General features: G+C 48.8%; 1 protein-coding gene across 1 annotated transcript in view; it reads left to right on the forward strand.

Moving 5' to 3' along the window:
- Nucleotides 1-22,314, forward strand: part of LOC147678984 (tRNA (32-2'-O)-methyltransferase regulator THADA-like) — a 291,162-nt gene extending 268,848 nt beyond the window's left edge. The window contains exons 28-31 of the mRNA XM_086942707.1: nt 3,615-3,797; nt 5,421-5,681; nt 15,794-15,999; nt 18,861-22,314. Of these exons, the coding sequence (XP_086798833.1) occupies nt 3,615-3,797; nt 5,421-5,681; nt 15,794-15,999; nt 18,861-19,138 (928 nt within the window). The 3' untranslated portion in view covers nt 19,139-22,314. The remainder of the gene's footprint in view (nt 1-3,614; nt 3,798-5,420; nt 5,682-15,793; nt 16,000-18,860) is intronic.
- Nucleotides 22,315-22,671: the final 357 nt, after the last annotated feature.

Genomic DNA, 22,671 nt, shown 5'->3' on the forward strand with positions numbered 1-22,671 from the left:
AGGTGTTCCCCTACCTGGACGACTGGCTGGTGAAGGCTCCTTCCCCGGAGGACGCGCTGGCTTCCTTCAACGCCTGCAGCGCTCTTTTCCAACAGCTGGGTCTGACGATCAACCTCAAAAAATCATGCACTACTCCGTCAACGAGGATCACCTTCCTAGGGGCGACCCTGGACACGGAGCGTGCGAAGGCTTTCCCCTCAGAGGACAGGATCTGCAAAGTACTGTCTCTGGCCGCGGCGGTGGCCAAGAAGCCTCGCATCAAGGTCCGGACGTTCACCTCCTTGCTAGGGATGATGTCTTCATGCATTCTCCTCGTACCGCACTGCAGGCTCCGCATGCGCCCCCTACAGGAAGCGTTGGCGAGACAATGGAAACAGTGTTCAGGCTCATTCGACGACATTCTCACAATCACACCGGCCATCATAAAGGCCCTGCTGTGGTGGAGAAACAGGACGCACCTGACGGCCGGATTGCCGTTCCTCCTGCCGCCGGCACCACTGGTCATCACGACCGATGCCTCACTGGAAGGCTGGGGCGCAGTACTGTTAGACCTTCGAGTCAGCGGCAAATGGGACGCCCAGGAGACACAACTACACATCAACCTCCTGGAACTGAGGGCAGTGTACCTGGCTCTACAGGCCTTCCTGCCACGCATCGGCTCTTCCCCTGTGCTCGTCAAAACAGACAACACCACGACGATGCACTACCTGAACAAACAAGGGGGAACGCGATCTCTCTCTCTCTCACGAGAATCGCAAAAAATCTGGAACTGGTTGGTGGCGCACGGCCTCTCCCTCAAGGCGGAGTACGTTCCAGGGAAGGACAACACTATCGCGGACGCCCTCAGCAGGCAGACCTCTCTCTCCCACGAATGGGAGCTCAACGGCGACACGGTGGCCCACGTCTTCTCACAATGGGGCACCCCGAGGATCGATCTCTTCGCGACGGCAGTGAACACCAAATGCCGAAGCTACGCAAGCTGGCATCCCCAACGGGGGTCGCTGGGAAATGCTTTTTCCATCGGCTGGTCCAGCGTGTTTGCGTACGCTTTTCCGCCGTTCCCGATGATACCGAGGCTCCTCCGGAAGATGAGGACGGAACCGTGCACGCTGATACTGATTGCTCCGTACTGGCCGAGACAACATTGGTTCTCGGATCTACTTCGCCTATCCATCAGGCCCCCGATTCACCTGCGACAACTCCCGAACCTCTTGACAATGTCCGGAGGCCAGGTACACCACCCGAACCTCCGTTCGCTCAACTTATCGGCTTGGCTCCTGAGCACCGTGAGTTCGGGGAGCTAGACATACCGCAGGACTGCAGGGCAGTACTGGCCAAAGCGAGAGCGAGCAGCACGACCAAGACCTACTCGCTGAAGTGGAAGAGGTTCTGCGTGTGGTGTTCGGAACAAGACTTACACCCGCTCCGGGTCACCCCAGTACAGCTGCTACCGTACCTACTGCACCTGGCTCAATCGGGACTGGCTCACGCCTCCATTAAGGTTCATCTGGCTGCGATTTCTAGGTTCACCAGGACCCCGTCGGGACCCTCCCTCTGGTCCAGTCGACTGGTAAAGCAATTTCTGAAAGGACTTTACAGATCCTTTCCGAGGCCTCGGAAAGTTCCTCCAACCTGGCAGTTGAACCTGGTGCTAAACCAATTAATGAAACACCCATTCGAGCCCATACACCGGGCCTCGCTCAAGCATCTTTCCTGGAAAACGGCTCTCCTGCTAGCCCTGACGTCGGCCAGAAGGGTCAGCGAACTTCAGGCGCTGTCCATTCAGGAACCGTATCTCCAATTCAGGCACGACCGAGTGGTACTCAGGCCCAACCCTAAATTCATTCCTAAAGTGCCGTCAGACTTTCATCTGAACGAACCAATTGTCCTCAAGTCGTTCTTTCCGGACCCTTCCACGGCAGCGGAAAGGGCGCTGCATTCCCTGGACCTTAAAAGGTGTCTCAAATTCTACTTGGACAGGACCAAAGACGTCAGGAAGTCTTCTCAACTCTTTGTAGCCTACAGCAACCCGCGCATGGGGTTGCCCTTGACAAAACAGAGCATCTCACGCTGGATTTCTTCAGCAATTGCTTTCTGCCATGATCAGGCCGGACGGCCTTTGACAGACCGAGTGGCTGCCCACTCGACCAGAGCGATGTCAACGTCAGCGGCGCTCTTCGCTGGAGTGACGATCCTGGACATCTGCCGAGCGGCGACATGGAAGTCCCCGCATACCTTTTCCAAGCACTACTGCCTGGACATCGAACTGCAGAAGGACGCTGCAGTGGGACAAGCGGTGCTGCGCCATCTCTTCCAATAAGGTGAGCCTTACCTCGTCCCGCCATCCAGGTATGCACATTCTTCATGGTTTTCTCTGCTATATGCATGACTATATATTACCATGTTTTCTCTCAGGTTGTCTGTACTTTATGCAGGCCTACTAGATGTGAGAATGTGCCTTACCACTATGCATGTATAACTGCTGGCTACTCTGATTCAGGCATGTGAATCTATGAAAGACACCCAAATACTGGATAAGAAATGCGTTACTTACCTGTAACAGCAGTTATCCAGTATTGGTGTCTTTCATAGATTCACATGCAACCCTCCCGCCTCCCCGGTAAGGACTCACGTACCTCTAGGTCTACATTGCGACACCCTAGCTGGGTGCGTACGAAAATCTGAGGGACGGAGGCTCCTCCCGGGAAGGTTCTAGAAGGAGGTCGGAGCTGATTGGCTAACGATGAGAGTTCGGTCCTTTTACATAAGGACGTGGAAAGGCCCCAAAAGGGGAGGCCCTTCGGCCTATATTCTCTATGTATGTCCTTAGGACATTACTTTTTTATGTACCGGAGGCTCCCGTCTCGGCGACGGGGAATGATTTAGGCATGTGAATCTATGAAAGACACCAATACTGGATAACTGCTGTTACAGGTAAGTAACGCATTTCCTCCCCTTTGTTAGGCCTGCTTGTGTTACTCACACACACACCTTTGGATCTGATGCATTCCAGAAGGGAGCACCCCCAGGTTTGTCCCAGAACCCCTTACTAGTGTTTGCCTGAACCCTTGGCCTGGACCCTTGTTCCTGGAGTTCCTATTCTTTGAGTATTTGTGGTCTGATCCTTCTAGCAGTTCTCCTGGATTGTCTGTTGTCTCCACCACAATTCTTTCTGAAACCCAAGGTCTTCATGACCAGCTCTCTCAGCTCTGGAAGTTTTCAGTCCAACCAGCACTGGCGCAGGACCACCGCCCAGTTGTCAAGAAATGTTCTGTGGCCACTAGATTCAGCTAGCTGCTCTCCCTTTAAACCCACTCGTTCTCCTGTCTCAAGAGCCCCAATGAGGATCTTTTATGTTCACACACTCAATAAGTTCATTCTAATGTTTGGCATCTTAGGCTCTTGGCAGATGTCCTCAAAACAGCCTCCTTCTTGTGAGTGGGCCCTGATGGGATTCGAACCTGCGGCCTGCCGGGTCCTTGCATATGTCTGGGTTATCTCTCTGTCAGAGGTTCAGATTCATCAAACTGCAAGGACTATGGGATATACCAGATGTGACTTTTTTGGGGTGTATCAGGGTACCATCCACACTCTTCTTTCTTTCCCTGTTGCAGGTCACACCTGGAAGATCCCACACTCCTGGATCGCTGGTGTGGGGCACTCACTGCATGTTCTGATCCGATGACCTCTGAGGTGCTGCGACTTGCTGCAGCGCAGGCACTCGGGTTGGTTGGCGCAAATGTGGTTCATAGAGCGCTGACCACAGCACTTCCTTCCCTCCAATCGCTGGCTGTAAAGTAAGTGCTGCGCTGCAATATAATGCAGGCCCAAAGGCTAGTCTCCAGTGTTGTTTGTAAATCCTGAACTCGTGCATTGGTCTCTGTGTAATTGCTGTGTTTTACTGTGGGTGTGCATGCTGCAATGGTTAGTGCTGTGGTGTAATGAGTGTGTGAGTGGTGGGTTGCTGTGAAGTAAAGTGGATGTAGGTGTTGGTGTTATATGTAGTGTGCATGTCACAGTTTTCAGTGATACAATCCAGCTGCAGGTTCTGCACTGTGAAGTCATAGCCTCGGCCAGTACTTTGGGACTGAGACTTTGCCTCTAACTATTTTACAACGTCAACCAGTGGCCGGGGGATCTTCATCAGTTCAGTGACCTGGGTTACTACCTACTGATGATCGGAGCCATTCTGTCTTTCACGGCCAAGGGCAGAGTCTCTCCCGCAGCTGGATAGCCACTCCCAGCTGATGGCGGCGACTCACTGCCTCTCCACATGTACTGGGTCAGGGTCATAGTCTGTCTGGGTCAGAGTCCGAGTGTCTGTCCTCTGCAGTGTTGTGGTCTGTGCTGATGGCCGGGTGATGGGCTGTCTCCTGTATCTTAGTCATTTGTCACTGGCAAAGGTATTAGTTTCTTCACTGAGGGCCTGATATTGATCTTGGTGGACGGGTTACTCCTTCAGAACGGTGACGGATGTCCCGTCCGCCTAAAAATAAATACAATTATATCCTATGGGATTTATATTTCGGCAGAGGAGATATCGGTCACCGTTGTGACGGAGTAACCCGTCCGCCAAGATCTAAATCAGGCCCTTTGTTAGGGTGACAGTTGCGGCCTCTCATTGGGGCAGCTGTCTCTGGGTCTAGCTTCATCCCTGGTCACTGGGACAGTCTATCACATTAGCTGGTGTCCCAGTTCTATGGTGCTCGTGGTGGGTCGGACCTTTGGGAGGTCTCCCGGTCCCTGAGTGCAGTAGAGTTCCCTGTCCCTGACTGTGGTTTGGGTGCCCATCCTCTACTTAAATAAATACCAGCATTTGTAAAGCGCACAGCTACCTCCGCAGAGGTGTCCCGGCGCAGGGGACCGTCTGGAAGAGTAAGGCAGCTATTGCCCGGAGTCACATGGTGCTGAACTAACCTGCTGCCGGCGCCAGGGATCGAACCGTGAACCCTGTGGTCCGTAGTCAGACACCCTATCCGCTGCGCCACACCTCTTCCTCTTACAGTCGGGGTCCTGGTTCCTGCCTGCCCATGATGAGGGTGCTCTTCCCGGGCCTGTGTTTGTGGTCCTTCCCCCTGCCTAGTAATAGGATCATGGCCTGTGCCAGATGCTGGGGCATGGAGGCACCTCTCTGATCTTTGATCCAGCTTTTTCTTGAAGCTAGAATATCTCTTAGTGTGCTGTCATGATGCTGGAATGCCTGCCCTTGCAGAGTCTTGAGAGTGCAATGGATATGTGAGTGCGAGGACACCATCACTGCAGATGGTAGGACTGAAAAAGAGCTTCATATCTAGAAGAGGACTTACTAGGTGAGGTCTTTGCATGTGTGTGCATCTGATTCCTTGATTGGAAGCAACAGCAGAATTTTGGGATGTTGACTTACCACCCTCCATTGTCATTATATCTTCTTATTTTGGCAGAGTGATTGGCGTGGGCCTCCAGCTCTTGCAAGATGAGGACCAGGCGGTGCGCCAGGAGGTGGAAGGCTTTGCCAGCCTTGTCTGGAGCTCTGTGCAAACTCAGACATTGGCCATCAGGGTGCATAGCAACAAGGGGCTGCTGTGTCTGTTGCAGCTGCTCCTGGACCACTTCTGGAGCTGCGACGAGACCGTAAACACTTTATTGCTGCACCTCCCTAAAGCAGAGCTGGAGGAATCCTTACAGGAGCTGCAGGCCAACAGGTGAGTCATGGTGGGGCGGAGGATGAGAGCAGTGCTCTTGTTCGAGACTGAAGCACAGGTCAGGGGGGCAGCCTCATCTATGCAGGTAGAAATCACTGGACGTGTGTGCAGGCACCGGCCTTAAAGCAGAAGGGCCCATCCAAGTGCACGATGCTCAATGGTGCATTCAAGTATGTGAGGCTCCATTGCTCCCCAGTAGTGAGGGCCTAACTCTTTTGACCTAACTGACTTAAGAGACCGTAGATGAAGTGTACGCAGCTGTGGGGCAAAGTGAGAGGTAGTAACCTATATGAGCAGCTATCAATTCCTGACTTAATACCATAGGCCAGTACCTTTCTGACCCTCAGCATCCACATCTCCACAGAGCTCCAACGCTCTTAACTGCACCTCAGCCTACTTAACTACGTTCACCCCTCTCATTTAGGACATAGGGCATATGATTCCTCAACCACTAAAGGCTGTAATCAGTCAATCAAGATTTATAAATCACAGTTAATCACTTGAGAGAGTATCCGGGCATTTGCAGGCCCCGGAGGCTTATTCGAACAGCCAGGTCTTGGGGGCCCTTCGTTATTCCAGAAGTGAGGTGATGGTCTGAAGGAGCGGGAGGAGGTTTTTGCTGAGATGTAATTAAGGTGCACAGAGCCCCACTCACTGAAAGACCCACTGAAGTCCCTTAACTTCATCGTATGATTTCCTTCCTTAAACCAGGGCTTTTTGAAGAAGACATGGATGTCTCTTGGGGTCTTACTGCAGACCCTTCTTCTGTAAACTCTGACATGGTAGAGAGGGTCTCTTGAAAACTGTTTAACTTTTCTGGCTCCCAACTGCCAGGTGGCAGGAGATGGCGAAGCTCTCAAGTCTGTGACAGACATATAGTGATACAGGCAAATTGCATATTCTTTTCTGAGAAGGTGGCCTGCTCCAACCAGAGCAAACCAGAGAAACCAGAGCTTAAATCTTGGGTACAAAAAATATCACCTCCGCCAATGAGGCTACTACTGCACTGCTTCTTTCAGATGTGGTATCGTTACCTGGTTTTGGTACCATTTAAGGAACGTGGCGGAATGATACAAAGCGGAGTACATTCGATGCCTTGAAATAGTGAAGGAGAACATCCATCACAGTAGCAACTGCATTTTCTTTCCTGGGTTGGTGTTGCGATATGAATTTACAGCTACTTATTCATGACTCTACAAAAGTAAGGTGAAGGAAGGCCTTTGTTCAACGTGAAATGCTTGCTGCTTGGGGTGAACATCCCTCTGTATCCTTTCTTTTGCTGCCCCCTCTTTGTACCTGGTGCAAGGGTGCTCTCCATCCGCACATTGGAGCAGATACCTGGGCATGCCTTCTTTTCCCTCTTGCTGCCTGGCATGTCTTAGTCATCACCCCTCTTGGCCAGGTTAAAAGAAGCAGTTGAAAGTCCTGGGAGTCCTGTAAATCCTGCAGGGCCTCCCACATTCATGTGGCACATGCAGTATCCCATGGGCACATCACTTGTATGACCTCGCCTGTCGTCCTATATCCTGGTCCGGAATACATATTTGTCAGAAGGTAAAACTCTGGTTTCTAGGCAGCTTAGAGCCTTGATGCTTTAATGTATTTCTATATCGGCCTAGAAAGTCACATACAGGGGTTTGGTTGAGGCATAGACAAACTGCAAGGCCGTACATACTTAAGTAACATAAATGTTAAACCTGTAACTCATATAGCGTGAGACTCAAGTATATAGAGTATATATGGAGCTGTGCAGTGTAATATGCTATTCTGATTGATACTTCTACCTGAAAATGTGTCACCTGTTGAATATCCCCAGGCACCAGACGGAATTTGGACATTTTCCAAACCTCCTCAACACCAATAGGGGTGCTCGCTCCAGCTGATGTGGGAAGTGGCGTCACAGCGACATCACTGGAGCCAGAAAGAGCTCACCTGGCCCGCCAATGCCAGTTTCTGTTTTTCTGTGCCTTTCAAAGCAAATCTGAAGCTCCCCTGTTTTCAGAGGTTTCTTCTGAGTTTCTGCTCACAGAAATTTTACAAAAAATCCAGTGCAGTGTTAGGAAATATGCCCACTTTTAAGAGGTCAGGTTTGGAACCTTGTTGCACCTGCGACAAAACGTATAACTGATCCTCGCAAGGACGGTCTCTGGTGCCTTGGCTCCAGGCATGGTTCACACTCATGCTCACAGGGCCCCATTTTACTGCCCTTGACATAAAAGAATGAGGAACAAGCAGTTTAAGGCCAAGGCCAAGGCGGACTGACAAGCTAATCAGTAATCTAGGTCCAGGACTCAGTCTTGCTCCAGCTCACGTGCTTCACTCTCTTCCTTGCTATGGTGGGTGAAGAGACGACCACAAAAGAAAAATCGCTTAAGGACCCCAATGCTTCTTTATCCCGAGGTAAGCCACTTCCTCCACTTGAGCCCTATTCATTGAACCCTGAAGTGATGGTGGCCTCTTCTCCACAGGATTCCCCACCAGCTCTGACAGTGCTATTCGTAGCTCCACAGCTCCCGGAGCTGCTGGCTCCACAGCCATTGCTTGTCACCCCGCCACTAGCCTACCCCGAGTCTGTGGCACTGGGTGTAGGTACAACTTCTTTCCTGCTGGGTGTTTGGCACATGTTTCAACAGGCATCAGACCCCTCTGGTGTGCCTTTTGGCCCGATGGACCATGTTCGGTTCTGTTTGCGCTGCCACCTGCGGGTCTTTCCTTGGTGCGAAGCGTCCCTCTCATGCAGCCATTGCCTCACCCAGTGCTAACTGGTGCAGAAACAGACTCTGCCAGCTCCAGTGGTGCTGGCCCCTTCCCTCCTGATGTACCTGATACTCCACCTGTCCCAGTGAAAACTCACCGCTCCAGGTGGGACGTTCACAGACTCATTGAAGAAGAGAGTGTTAAAGTTAACTCAGAACCGCAAGAGGCCTATATCCTGAGGATGAGGAATATCTGATAAGATTACTGTTCAAATGAGAGAAGACCGCCCTACAGACACCGACGATTGAGACGTTATCCTGCCTCTTGTCCCCACCACTTCCATTCTGTGAACACAGCGGATCTCTTGACATTACAGAACACTAGTAGATTGGACACGTCCCCAGATATGAACGTAAAGCCTCCGCCAGAAGAAATAGCAACTTTCAGACCATCATCAAAAAGGCTGTCAACCTTCTAGAGTTAATCAGACACACAATAGATGATGGGAGGATGCTTGCAATAAGACTAACCACTGACAATTGCTTAGGATAGTATTCCAACCCATCGTTCTTTTGCCCACCATGACACAGCTATATGCAAATCAGTCTTGACCCTGCTCCAATAGGAACAGTCCACCCTGGACTGCCCAGCCAGGATTTCTCTGAACTGGAAGACTATCAACCCAAGATTGGTTTTGCCCTAACTGGGGCTCGTCAGTCAGGTATAGCTTGGTTACAGTGGCACAGTTAGCGAGGGACCCACGTCTTGGCATAGCTTTGGAAACTTAGGTCAGTACATCTAAATCACAATAGCTGATGGGAGGATGCTTGCAATAAGTCTAACCACTGGCAATCACTCTGAATACCATTCCAATCCATCGTTCTTTTGCCCACCATGCCACCTCAGATTAGACCGAGCCATATTAAAATATGTCTTGACCCTGCTCCAATAGGAACAGTCCAGCCCGAACTGCGTCTGAGGAAGATTTGCTGGGACCGAGCACAAGTCATTCTCATTGCCCTGTCTGGTACACAGACCTCCTTCGCCTCTTCTATTGTCCTCCATTTCATCTTCCTCTCAGTGCCGACTTTCTGTCCCAATCGGAGGGTCAAGTGTTGCACCACAGCTCCAGAGCCTCCTCCTTGAAGCCTGGAGATTGAGGGGGCACATTTGAGTGCTTTTCAACTGTGACTGGAAGTGGTCAACGGGATCCTTTCTGCTAACCACTCTTCAACAAAGTTAATCTACTCTGTGAGGTGGAATAGGTTTGTTGCATGGTGTATGGAGCGGAACGTTAACCCTTGAAAATACTGTCTTTCTGGCATCCTTTCATGCGCGCTCTCGTTGGCCCACCGGGACTGTGCAGTGGGCACTGTAATGGGTTACATAGCAGCTTTGTCATCTTTCCTCTGCTTCCTCGTGCCTGGGTGGTGTCTAAGCTGTTGGCCTTTTGTGATGGGGTCTCCTTTCAAGCCTCATATGTTATGCATTTTAACCTTCAAGATTGTCTTTCTGATGACCTTTATTAAGCAAGATTCTCAGTTGCACACACTGAGCATCTGCCCACCCTTCACGTGCTTCTTCAGACAAGCTGGTTCTCTGTATGAGGGCTTCCTTACTTTTCAAGGTGGTTTCCCCTTTTCATCTGACACAAGCCACATCTCTTTCTACCTTCTACCCTCGACCTCATCCCACCAGAGAGGAATACAGACTGCATCAGCACCAGGCGAGCTGGGAGGTTCTTCAGTGATCACACCAACGACTTCAGAGTAGATGATCAGCTCTTCATGAGCTGTACTGGTTGTGAAAGAATAAAAAGTTGTGCAGAAGAGGATGTTCAAATCTGCTGTACCCCAGCAGAGAAGTAATCACCAGAAGGTCTGCGAGCCAATTCCCCCAGGGTGAAGGGTTCTACTTCTGACCTGACCAAGGTCCCTGTTGCTGACATTGGTCGACCTACAAAGGCTTCTCTTAACACCCTCGCCAAACATTATTGTTGGGGTTCTCAGGTGAATGGGGTGGTCATTTTATGTGTTCGGTTCTGTAAGATTTCCAGGTTTGACCCGTCCTTCAGACCCCCAGCCTTGGGCAGGAACTGCTTTTGAATCAATACACCAGGGGAGGAATCTGCAGGGAGAAATGTCCATCAGAAGAGAAAGTTACTTGCATTCAGTAGCCACCATTCTGGTGGACACTCTGCCTCCGGATTCCTCAACGATCCTACCCTCCGCCCTATTCTGAAAGATGCTCAAATGCAGTCAATGAGGATCATAATAAAATTAATAATAATCGTGTGTAGAGTTAGATATCTCTGCACATTGTTTAATTGATGTCGCTCTCGTCTCAGCCTCAAATGCACAGAAAAAAGGAGACAAGAACTGATGTTAGTGCACCGAGGTGGACCCTTTCTGGCTCCAGTGACGTTGCTGTGATGCAGCTCCTGGTATCGAGGTGGAGCCAGTGTCCCTTACCTGTGCCGAGGAGCTGCGCTAAATGTCCGGATCCATTCTGGGGCCTGAGGATATTCAACAGGTGATGATCTACAGGTAAATAGAGTATCCACCAGGAAGATTATTACTGAAGGTAAGTAACTTTTTATTGATTGGCAGTGGGTTTAGGGAGGGGCAGTGACCCACAAGAGGTGGAGCCTCGAGTGAGTCTTGATGTATATCTCCACCAAAAATAGCATATCAACCACTGCACCTGCATGCATGGCTTATGCCATGGTGTTTTCTCATGCACAGGACTTTTAAACAAGGAGGATTTCTAAACTTTGAAAAATAAACTTCTCTATAAAGGGTTAATGTGCTTTGGCATTTGTCTTTTTTTTTAAATAACTGACAAAGATCATTATTGAACTGCTTTGGTGGGGGTTTAATGCTGTGAGGCGGCCTCTCTGAAATGAAGTCTTCCTTTGGCTCTGAAATGCGGCGTGAACTGATGTCAAGAAAAGGAAACAAAAGGGCCTTGGCTGGGAGAAGTTAGAGGGTTCCGTCTCCTCCTCAGGATTGCAGAAGTGGACACTTAGAAACATTCTCAGAACCTTTTTCGAAACGAAAGAGAGGCTTCCATGAGACTGCCTCTGTGAGGGAGAGGTACATTAAAAATAAACGTATGTACTAAACTGTCGCAGCATCCGGGGAATTCACACAGAGGGCCAATTGTGAAGAACATTGGGACATTAGGGTATTCCACGATAGGCGGCCTCTGTGAGTGTTGCAGAGTGATCCCTGAGCATTCCAGCTGTGCAGGAAGGGTGATCTGAAAAGCAGCTGTATTCGCTCGGCCAGTTACCTCTCCAGAGATCCCTGCTAAGACATCTGCCCCGCTTAGACCGTTCCCTAACGCAATGGTTGTTGTCAAAGGTTTTCCTGCCAAGCAACCTGTATTTGTAACATTGATCACTAGATGGCAGTACATTCCAACGAATAATGTCCATGTGTTCACACTAGTGCCCACGTACCACGCTTGTGAGTTTGGCTGGCTCTGCACACCTGATGTGACACGAGAAGGCACAATTTGAGGATGCAAAGATTTTATCTGCTCACCTTTGGCATGTTTAAAAAAAAACTTTGCAATGCTTGCGATCCTCCGTGAAGAATGCAGACTTATGTTGAAAGTTGGCTTGCAGACGAAAAGCGGGAACCGATGTGCGTAAATGTTTTTGCAGTTTTATATAGCGCGAACTCGACCCGGAGGTATCAGCTCGCTTACATGAGCACCAGTTGCATTAGACGGGGATACGTTCGTTTTTTTTTAAGGCACGGCGAAATTAAATAATTTCCCAAGGGGTAATCACTTAATCTCCCTGGCTGTGCCTAAACATGCAAAACATTGCGTCCTTGTGCAGTGGCGGCTGGTGACATTTGAACCTGGTGGGCCGGAAAATGATTTCCGCACTGTAGCTCGCGAGCGCGGCGCGCGTGCCCGAACACCCTCCACCCACCCTCTGCTCTCACCCCACACTTGTATGTTGTGTAAATTCACATCAGTTCATTTGAACAGTGCTCATCACCATTGTAACAAATTCATAGCACACTCATAGTCTGTATCGTACTGGCTTAGGAGCGCCAAATCAGTTGCAGAATAATGTATACTTTTTAGCCACTTTGCCTACCCTCAAACACACAAAAGATGTAAATACCTGTAAATAAAGTGCACTCATTTAGCAGTTAGGAAAGCAAAAATGAGGCACATTTTTTTGTAACTCTGAAACAATGCCTTTCAGTTTACATGCAGCACTTTGATGCCAGTCATGATTCACTGAGCTATGTTCGAAGGATGGTAACCTATGAAGTTCAAGAAACTGATCTCTGTGGCAAAAGCAGCAACCCACTGAGCTATCTACAAAAAGAAATCTGTGATAGGCATGCTACACTTTGTGCTTTGCATCATGAACATTAACACTCTAAGCTGTTTTAGCAGGAGTCAAAATTATCACTAGATTGATCACAGCTCTCACCATCAAAGTGCATCAATCACCAGAATACGCGTGCTGTTAATATTCCCTGAAAAAGGCAGTAAATAAAAACATATTCGCAGGCTGTTATTATCTCTCCTCAGCCTGTCATTCAAATGGCTCCCCCTCGGCCTTAGCGCACAGAGCAATGGCACCTGGCCTGCTCGGATTAAATCTTCTGGGGGCCCCTAAGCAGTCGAAATTTCCGGGCCCCCTCACAAATTATCTCCTAAAATCCGATGCACTGTTCTTTTTCTTACAAACTGACAGCTGCCACAGTATGAGCTTTTAAGAGACAAACTGCTCTGTGAATCTGATTTCTCTGCTTTATGTACTTAAAGTTGCATTTCGACCCTTTGTTGCATGGCCCCTAAAAGAAGTGGGCTCCGTAGGCCAGTGCCTACTTTGCCTATTTAGTCATACGGAACTGCCAGAAAGAGACGGTGGAGATATTCCTGAAGTGGGTGAATTAGAGGCTGTGCAGCTAAATTTCCAAAGTCCTTCTGAATTGGAACATAAGGAAAGGCCAAAGATGCGACGAGCAGCTTGTACACAGAAGGCTCAGCCGCCAGCCCAAGCAAGGATGAATCAACTGAATCAACAGGTTGGCTACCGATGAAAGGAGATGACGAGCGGGAAAAGAGCAGGGACATTTTAAATGACGGCGATGATTATCTTATTTTAAAATCCTCCTACTGCATGCTTTTGAGCTTACTTCTAAAAATAGATTGCTTAATTCATTCATTTATTCGTTGATAGCTTCATTTCTGTAATTGAACTTTTTTATACTAGTTGGAAACATCTCGTAGTAAGTAAGGACTGGTAAGAGGAAGTAGGGCTTTGTGTTAACAGAAATTATGTCGGGTGTGTTCTTTTCATCGATTGCTAAATTCAAATATGTGCCAGTTCATGGCTTTCCGAGTATATTTTTGTTTCAATAAATGAAATCACGATTTTCACTCGCGTTTTTAATGTTACTCCAACTTGACCAGTTGATCGATTCGCTGACTTGTGGAGCCTTAAGGACGAAGACGGTAACCAATACCTGGGTGTCCAGACCTGTTTATACGCGCTCGCCCCCCTCCCTGCCCCGGCCACATTATTATGCAACAAAATGCCGACTGGAACCTCACCTGCCTCATTTGTAAGCGCGCGTGAGAGTCTCTGTATGTACAGGGCTGGGCTGAGAATACAAAGCAGCCATGGCGATTCTGTCTCTCAGTGAGAGACAGAATCGCCATGGCTGCTTTGTATTCTCAGCCCAGCCCTGTACATACACCCCTGGCAACTGCACCTGGACCTGGGGGGAACAAGAGTCGCGGCAGTGGCAGTACAAACATCAAACCGGCTGCCATAGGAAGCGCTGTAATTACAAAAAAAAACGTACAGACCGACCGATGCCAGTTGCCCAAACCCGTCATGGCACTCTCAGGGGGGTACAGCTGTGGGATCATAGGTAACACGTAACGGGTGGGGGCTTCAAATACAATTCAAAAGGGCGGTAATCACCACCATTGTGACTCACTCACCTCAGTAGTTCTCCTTGCGATGTCGTTACAGTACGGTAACGGTACTGTAGTAGTCCAGCTCACGAGGCAGGAAGAGTTACCATCAGGAGGACAGGAGGAGCACGCACACCACGTTTGAAGCGGGCATCACTGTGTGTGGAAATGGCTGCGGGTGCGGGGTGAGACTAGTGACTAAGCGGGTGAGTGACGTCACGTCATGCCAGACGTCATCAAGCAGGTCAGGATTGGTCAGAGGGCAGCCAAACTCCCCGCCCCACTAGGAGGCTGGGGGCTGCGGCATGAGGCAACCCCCGGTTTGCAAAGGGGGGGGCTAGTGCGCATGTTCCCGCCGGGCAGAAAAATGACCTGTCCGAAAGAGGACACACGCACTAGCGCCCCTGAGCAGCCCCACCCCCCTTTTCCTGATGGTTTCAGGTCCGGCCCGGTGACCGGCCGGCCAGAAACTTGTTGCTAAATAATTGTAATTTTAGGCACACTGGCAGTCCCGGATGGCGGCAGTGCGCATTGGGAGGGCAACGCCCCAACGCCCCAATGGACGCACCGCCGCTGTATGTAACTGGTGCTCGTGTGAAGCGCTCCAATACCTTCGGGTCAAGGGTGCTAGATTAAAATGAAAAAAAAAATCAGCCCAAAAATATTTAAGCGCGAAAATAGTCATAAGTTGTATTAATACATTCTCGTGCTTCTTTTGGGGTGTTCAAGGGCCAGTCTTCTGCAGGTGAAGCTGGGGTACTCAGAGTTTCTTTACAGCTGAGTCCAAATTCGAGAACGAAACTTGAAACTAGTCTCAAACAACGCAGATTCTATTAGTAATATGTTTGGAAAAACAGTTTTTCTGAATGGGGGGGTAAGTCTTCATACCCATTAAATTAGTGGCATTACTATGTGAGCGCAGACAAGACTCTTACAGAGGTGGGCCAGAATTCCTTAACTGGCTGGCCCTAGAGTCAACTGGCACAGCAGCTAGTCGGTGCCAGTTGTAAGACTGGTCATTGTAGGAACCCACCTCCTTTCAGTACAGCACCTTTCATGGTGCCCTCAACTCTGGTTCGGGAGTGGGTGTGTCTCTTGTGCCCATGTTGGGCACTGGCACAGGTCCCCTCCCTCCGACGTAGACATGCCCAGTCGAAGGGTTTTGCTTGGCTGCAGGGCACAAGTCCTATAAAAAGAAGTGGGGGGACTGACACTATGCAAATGACCTAATGACGTCACCTGCGGAACGTGTCCCGGTGTCTGAAAATGACACCAGGAAACGTTCAGCCTATTTCTGTGAGACCCAGCTTCTTGGCAGGGGGGGACGGCGTCCACCCTGTGAAAAGAGTGGGGGGACACCATCCACCCGCGTGTATCCCCAACTCGAGCCATGCTTATCTGACTGCCTGACTTGCACTGGCCTCTCACTCACCCTGAGCCCTTCTTCCTTCCAGGGTGGCCAGCCTCTACGAGCAGGACGAGCCCAACGTGTACTCGGAGCCAGCAGTCTTGTGCCATCTGCTGCTCCCCTACCTCCTCCAGCTGATGGGGAAGATGGCGGCGTCCCCCCTTCACTGCTGCCGCGTTGCATGCTGGGCGAGGGAGTCCGAGAGCCAGATTCTCAGTGGCTTGGAGCTCTGCCGGCAATGGTGGAGCCGAGGTAAGGAGTCTGTTCGTCTATTCGTTGGCTCTGCATGTTCATGGTTGGCTTTTGTTTGATGGAAACGGAAAGGTCATGTAGTGTGTAGTGTGAGGAGATAGTGGCGCTGGGCGATGAGTCACTGGTGGGGTGATGAGAAGTGAAAGTGTGAGATGAGAGCACGGGGTATTGGCAGTGAAGATTGAAGCGTGGGTTCTGTGTCGGCAGTGGGGACAGAACCGTGTAATGTCATGATTAGGACTGGGTGGAGGTCGTAGAGTTTTACTCCGCGGAACTCCGTGAAGTGCCAGAAAACTCCACCGCGCTGCAGGGATTTCCGCCAGAGGCTGAGTCTGTTAAGTCGCACTGATTTTTTAGCACCAGGAGTTTGTCCTGCACTGTAAAAGCAGCACAAACTGCACTACGTGTCACGCCGTAGGGTGCTGCTGCTTTCTGCCGCTCAAGTTGATATTCTACTCAAGCGCGGGCTTCCTCAACACAAGCAGCAGGTTTCTCAATGCAAGTGGTCGGGACCTGCCGGAAGCACCCGCGATGAGAAATCTCACCGAGAGGAGGTCCAGCATGCAATTTTCTCTTGCAAGCTTTCAGAACTCCGCGCTCCATACTCTGTGAACTCAACTGGTGGAGCAGAATTCTTCGCTCACCGCTTGTCATGATACAGTCTTTTTTTTATTTGGCGGATAGAAGTGTAGGGTGAGATGGGTCACTGCTCGGAGTTGGAAGCCCCTTGCAATTCACACATGGGAGGGTAGAAGTGCGGAGAAGGGTCGCTGTTGAGGGCTAGAACTGTCACTTTTTAGGGTTGGAGGATATAAGTGTATTTATTTATTTAAAATAATTTATAAAGCGCATGTTCGCATCAAGGGTATCTAGTTATGTTTGGGTTGAGATTCCCACCAGGTGATCGATACTGAGCGCCGTTACAGCAAACAGCCACGTTCCCAAAGATATCCTAAACTTTAGCAGATCAGCTTCCTTCCTAAGCGATGAAGTCAGTTCCAAAGTGTGGCTACCAGGACCGAGAAGACTCTGTCCCAGAGTGGACAGCGGTAAAATGAGGGAGTGTCCAGTAGGCATGTCCACTAGATCCCAGAAGTCTCCTCGGTTTATAGAACGAGAAACATCCATCCAGAGGACTCGCCTTGTCTCCTTACACTGGTCTGTGAACGAGACATAGCAGTCTAGATGTTACTGTCTTGGCGACAGGTAAGCAGTGTCGCTTAGCCAGGCCTGCGGATAGATCCATTCTTCCTGATGATGCGAGTCAGCCTGACTGCAGCATTCTGAACTATTTGCAGTTTGTTCATAGGTTTTTACAGCAGACGAGACTAGACTGTGGTGCAGTAGTCCCGTTTGACAGAGGTAAAAGCATTCAGTATTTAGCTGTTTTTTTTTTTAGAATAAATAGATACATAATTGTCTTCAGGACCTTCAAGTGGAAGACGCAGATTTTTACCCCTGCCTTAATTGCGTGTTCCATCTGGAGATTTTGAGTCTTAACATGTGAGTTGGCACGGGGACAGTGCTGCAGACCTCTGGGGTGGAAGTGTTTGGATGGGAGGAAGCTGGAAATCCTAGTTAGATGAGAGGAGCCAGTGCCCTGAGGATGCAATGTGTGGATGTTAGAGGAAAAATATGGGAGATGTTGTTGTTTCAGGGCTGGAGGACACAATTGTACATCTAGATGGACCAATGCTGTGAAGCTGCGAATAGAAGTGGGAGTCAACAGTGCACCCACTGCACACTAGGCTTGGATGAGAGGGATCAGTGTGGGCGAAGGTTGAGAACTAGAAGGGCTGGTTGAGTTGAATTTGTGTAGGAGGTTAGGGAGTACAATGTGGGATGAGGGAGCAGTTTTGGGGACTTGCATGTAGACACGTGGCACAAGAGTACTCAATCGGGAAGGTGAGGCACAGAAGTGCAGAGACAGCTGGGTCAGTCTTCAGGGAGTGGGGGATGACTGGGTTTGTGGCTTGAAGTTTTGACAGCAATGGTGGAGCCAAGGTAAGGAGTCTGTAGGTCTATTCATTGGCCGTGCTGGTTCGTGGTGGGTTTTTGTTTTTTGTTTGAAGAAAGGGGCAGGTCATGTAGCTGGGCGAGAAGAATAGAATTTGGTGGTGGAGAAATAAAATGCGGAATAAGAGGTCTCTGTGCTAGAGGCCCGGGGAAATAAGGGCCACTGTTGGGGTGATTAGAAGTAAAAGTGTGAGGTGCTGGCAGACTGAATTGTAGGATGAGAGTGATACATTTCAGGGGATATAAATGTGGGATAATAGGGCCAATGTTGCATGGCTAGAGGGGCCAGCGTTGAATGTTTGGGGGTGATAATGTTAAAAGTGATGGTTTTTGGGCCAGGGGATTGAATGGTCAGACGATCGCGTCAGTAGTTGCAATGCTGAAAAGAGACAGATGTGTGGTACGAGGAAGCAGATGACCGGATGGGAAGCAGGGTTGGTAAAGTTAGTTGTATAATAGGATGGGAAGTGTTGGATGTGCACCGGATTCTGTCAGGGTGTTCGCTTCGGTGAGTGATTTGTTGCAACAGAGGTCAGTACCACGCTGTGGAGCACAGTAGAGCAGAGAACAAGGCTTAATGGATGGCTTTGGGAGATAATAGTTTGGAAAGAATGCCCAATAGCATCTCACACCCAACACAGCTCAGAAGGAAAGACATTGGCAGCGTGGAATGAATAGTGGTGCGTGCTCCCCAGGATTAGACACCGGTTGGTAGTTTGATGTGTGCGATGGGAGGCATGTTAGTACAGCTCGAAGCTGATATCACAAACTCTTGTGTCGCTTAACAGCATAGTAGCCACAGTGACCTTTCGGGCCTGACACCATCCTTTATTTTATTTCCACAGATGCTGCTGTTGGTTCATGCCTTATTAAGGTGCTGGGCTGCCCAAAGGTGCACACTGCCCTGGCGGTGCTGCTGACGAAGGCTGAGCTCCTGGTACATTCACTGGCAGCACTTAACGATGCGAAGGCCGTGAGCAGTGCCTACACCTCCCAGGAGATTGCACAGAAGCTGGACACGGTGCAGGAGCTCCTTGTGCAGAACGGATTGACTTCACGTCACAAGGTTAATGTACAGGACAGGCCTGCTCATCTGCTGGGCAGGGCTCCCAGTGGTATATGATTCCCAAACAAGAGATGTTCACATACTAACCAAGCTCCAAGTTCAAGTTTCTTCAACTTTTGGTGAAACCGATAGGAAGGAAATGTTGGGGTTTCAGCTCCGTGAGATTGAAGGGAGCTTCAGGACCCTAGAGAGGCAGCACCAAGGGAAATGTTGGGGCCTTGGATCTTCAAGAAGAAAGCACCAGCATACGAACTTTGGAGGCAGGTCCAAGCGCCCTGGAATGGACCAGCAAGAACATAGAAAAGAGCGAACAGGGAACATTTGAGCCACGGCCAAATGCCACTAAAGGGAACTTTAGGACCATAGAAAACACGAGCAAAGGGCAGACTGCCATCAGGGGAGGTTGGAGAGAAAGACCATTGACCTGAAAGAAAGCATTTCTGGCATAGCTATGATGGAACTTTTTGATTGTTTCCTAGAGCCATGGAGATGAACTTTGGGACTTGCTTAGGCACCACTGAAAGGAACATAGACCTGCACCATGGGAGCATAGAGAAGCTCCAATGAAAAGTACATTTGGAGCCACAGGAATTGAATGCACCCAAAGATCATGAAATAGGCTCAAGGAAGTGCACATTTGAGCTTTATCAGAGCACCATTAAATACAGCAGGGGCTCCGAAAAATAGACGATGAAGGGACTGTGCGCTGTCTGTGCAACGCATTTATAGATTTGTTATAGCAGTAAAATCATAGGGACAGAATCCCTGCATCAAATACAGTATGCGGAAGGGATTCACATTTAATGTTTTAACTCAAAATCTTCTATTTTTGCAACATTGAACGTGGGCAGTGTGACCCGTAGCGGTGTTTGGTAAAGGACGTATGGGTATTGCCAGTAGCATTGAGGCTGTGGCTGAGCTGTGCCAATTGTAGCAGAGTTGGGTTACGTCATTGGCTGTTTTTTGTGTCTCTCTTGGTGAATCATGTCTGTGACCAAATGCCATTGAGTCCTAGAACTGGGTCAAGCACCATTGAAGAGAATGCTGGAGCCAAGTGTCATTGAGCGGAAGGCAAGGGCAAATGCCCAAATACTTTGAATGTGCCTACAGGCCTGTGTGCGGCGTGATACAATCGTGTTGTATAGATCGAACCCCTTCTGCTCAGGTTTGACTATTTAGTGGCCATGCAGCACCATGGGATCACGCCTTGGCCAGGTATCATCGAATGGGAACGGCTAGCATTACTACCTTTTCAGTACAGTGCTGCATGACTGGTTCCAAGCACTGCATAAAAAAGAGTTATCAGCACGGTGGTAAGGGATCCAGTCGTATTTACCGGATGAAAAGTCAGCCTTAAAAGCCATCGCTCTTAAAACTAGTATGTTTTTTATTACGCTAGCGTCTATATTTGTTACCAACTTACAGGTCACAGCAGTCATTTTCGATAAATGAGAGAAGGATCTACAAAGAAACCTAATATAGCAATCAAAAATCTCCATCAACCTAAGAAAAACATAATTGTTTCAAGATGACAACATTTTTTTAAACTTTTGTTTCTGTAATAAATATAAGACTGTTTTAGATTTGTCTGACAATCTGTATAATATTGTCATCCACTGAAGACTCAGCTTCCTCTTGTAACCAGATCCTTTTATCCGTGATGTCGGCACCAGTGGGTGAAGCTGTGTCAAGTTGCCAGTGTGTTGGTGATGGCTAGTGGTCTGCTAGCCCCTCTCGCCCGTCCTCCCTCGGGCGGTTAATCCCAGGAATCGCTGCTGTCATACCAGATCAGGCTCCCAGCCAACAACGAGCAGGTCTTCCCTTTGTAAGCCTGTGCCAAGCCTAAGCTGGGTTCAAGGGGGGCAGCTGACACAATCCTTTTTTCCCATGCGGCTTTTCACGGTCAACAAAGTTTTGCGCTGACACTAAGAATACCACAGAGGTTGGCGCGATGAGGGAGGAATGGTGCTCGCCGGAGTAGGGTTCCTCGATGACGCTGTGTCACAGGGACTGGAAGAACTTTTCCAGTCTTTGCTTTCCTCTCACAAATTGCTTTCAGACCTGTTCGTCACATTCATTCAAATGCAGCAAATGAAACCTTCAGCTCCCAGAAGGCACTGGTTTGTTAGATGAGCATGCAGGATGGGGAAGACAAGGTTTGCCCGATGACAGGGAGCCTTCTACTCACCCTTCTCTGGAGAGGTACAGGTTGGAATGTAGACCTGAGGCCGAGAGCACCTTGCTACTGTAGGGCATCTGATGGATGTAGTGAACAGGTTTTGGTGATGGAAACACCTCCCAACCCCCATCAAATTTAACTGTGTGAGTTAGAAGTATAGAACACCTCCTACATGTCCAGCCTAGAGTTTATTTTAAACCAATCACTTGTGTTATGTTTGCATTTACTCACCTATTTGGATTTTATTTTGTTATTTTATTTGCTTGCCTTTTTAGGTCCTGTGATCTGTATTTATCCATTTTTGGTAGAGTATCATTTGCAGCAGTGTCTAGAGTATGACCTGCAGGGCCAGTACCATGCCATACTCTAAGGATCTCCTCATAAGATGCGTTTGCATACAATGTGCCACACTCTAAGGATCTCCACATAAGATACATTTGCATACAATGTGCCTCACTTTAAGAATAACCACATAAGATGCGTTTGCATACAACGTGCCTCAATTTAAGAATATCCACATAAGATGCGTTTGCATACAATGTGCCTCACTTTAAGAATAACCACATAAGATGCGTTTGCATACAATGTGCCTCAATTTAAGAATATCCACATAAGATGCGTTTGCATACAATGTGCCTCACTTTAAGAATATCCACATAAGATGCGTTTGCATACAATGTGCCTCACTTTAAGAATATCCACATAAGATGTGTTTGCATACAATGTGCCACACTCTACAAATATCCACTTAAGATGCATTTGCATACAATGTACCACACTCTACGAATATCCACATAAGATGCGTTTGCATACAATGTGCCACACGCTAAGAATGTCCACATAAGATGCGTTTGCATACAATGTGCCACACTCTACAAATATCCACTTAAGATGCATTTGCATACAATGTGCACTTCTCTAAGAATATCCACATAGGATGCATTTGCATACAATGTGCCATACTCCAAGAATATCCACATAAGATGCGTATGCATTCAGCTGGTCAGGCGAAACGCGTCCGAAACAGCGTGTATCCTTGTTTCGTGACGAGGGATTGGAGAAAAAAAAATATATATATATATATATATATATATATATATATCACCAGCAGCTTCCTTCGCAGGAAAACAAACAGTACGCACTCACAGGATTCTGTATTATCCCAACGCGTTTCGTTATCTCCAAATAACTTGGTCACGATGACCAAGTTATCTGTAGATAACGAAACGCGTCGGTATTTCCTTTTGAAACTGGATGCTGTTGGATAATTAAAAAAATTGGGGTAATAGAGAATCCTGTGAGTGCATACTGTTTGTTTTCCTGCGAAGGAAGCGGCTGGTGAATTAATTACGGAATGGCTCTGCTGAAGTCGCGCACCGAGGAAAGAATCGCCAGGGTTCCGCAAAACAGA

The sequence above is a fragment of the Lissotriton vulgaris genome, chromosome 11, assembly GCF_964263255.1.
Source record: "Lissotriton vulgaris chromosome 11, aLisVul1.2, whole genome shotgun sequence".
NCBI lineage: Eukaryota > Metazoa > Chordata > Amphibia > Caudata > Salamandridae > Lissotriton > Lissotriton vulgaris.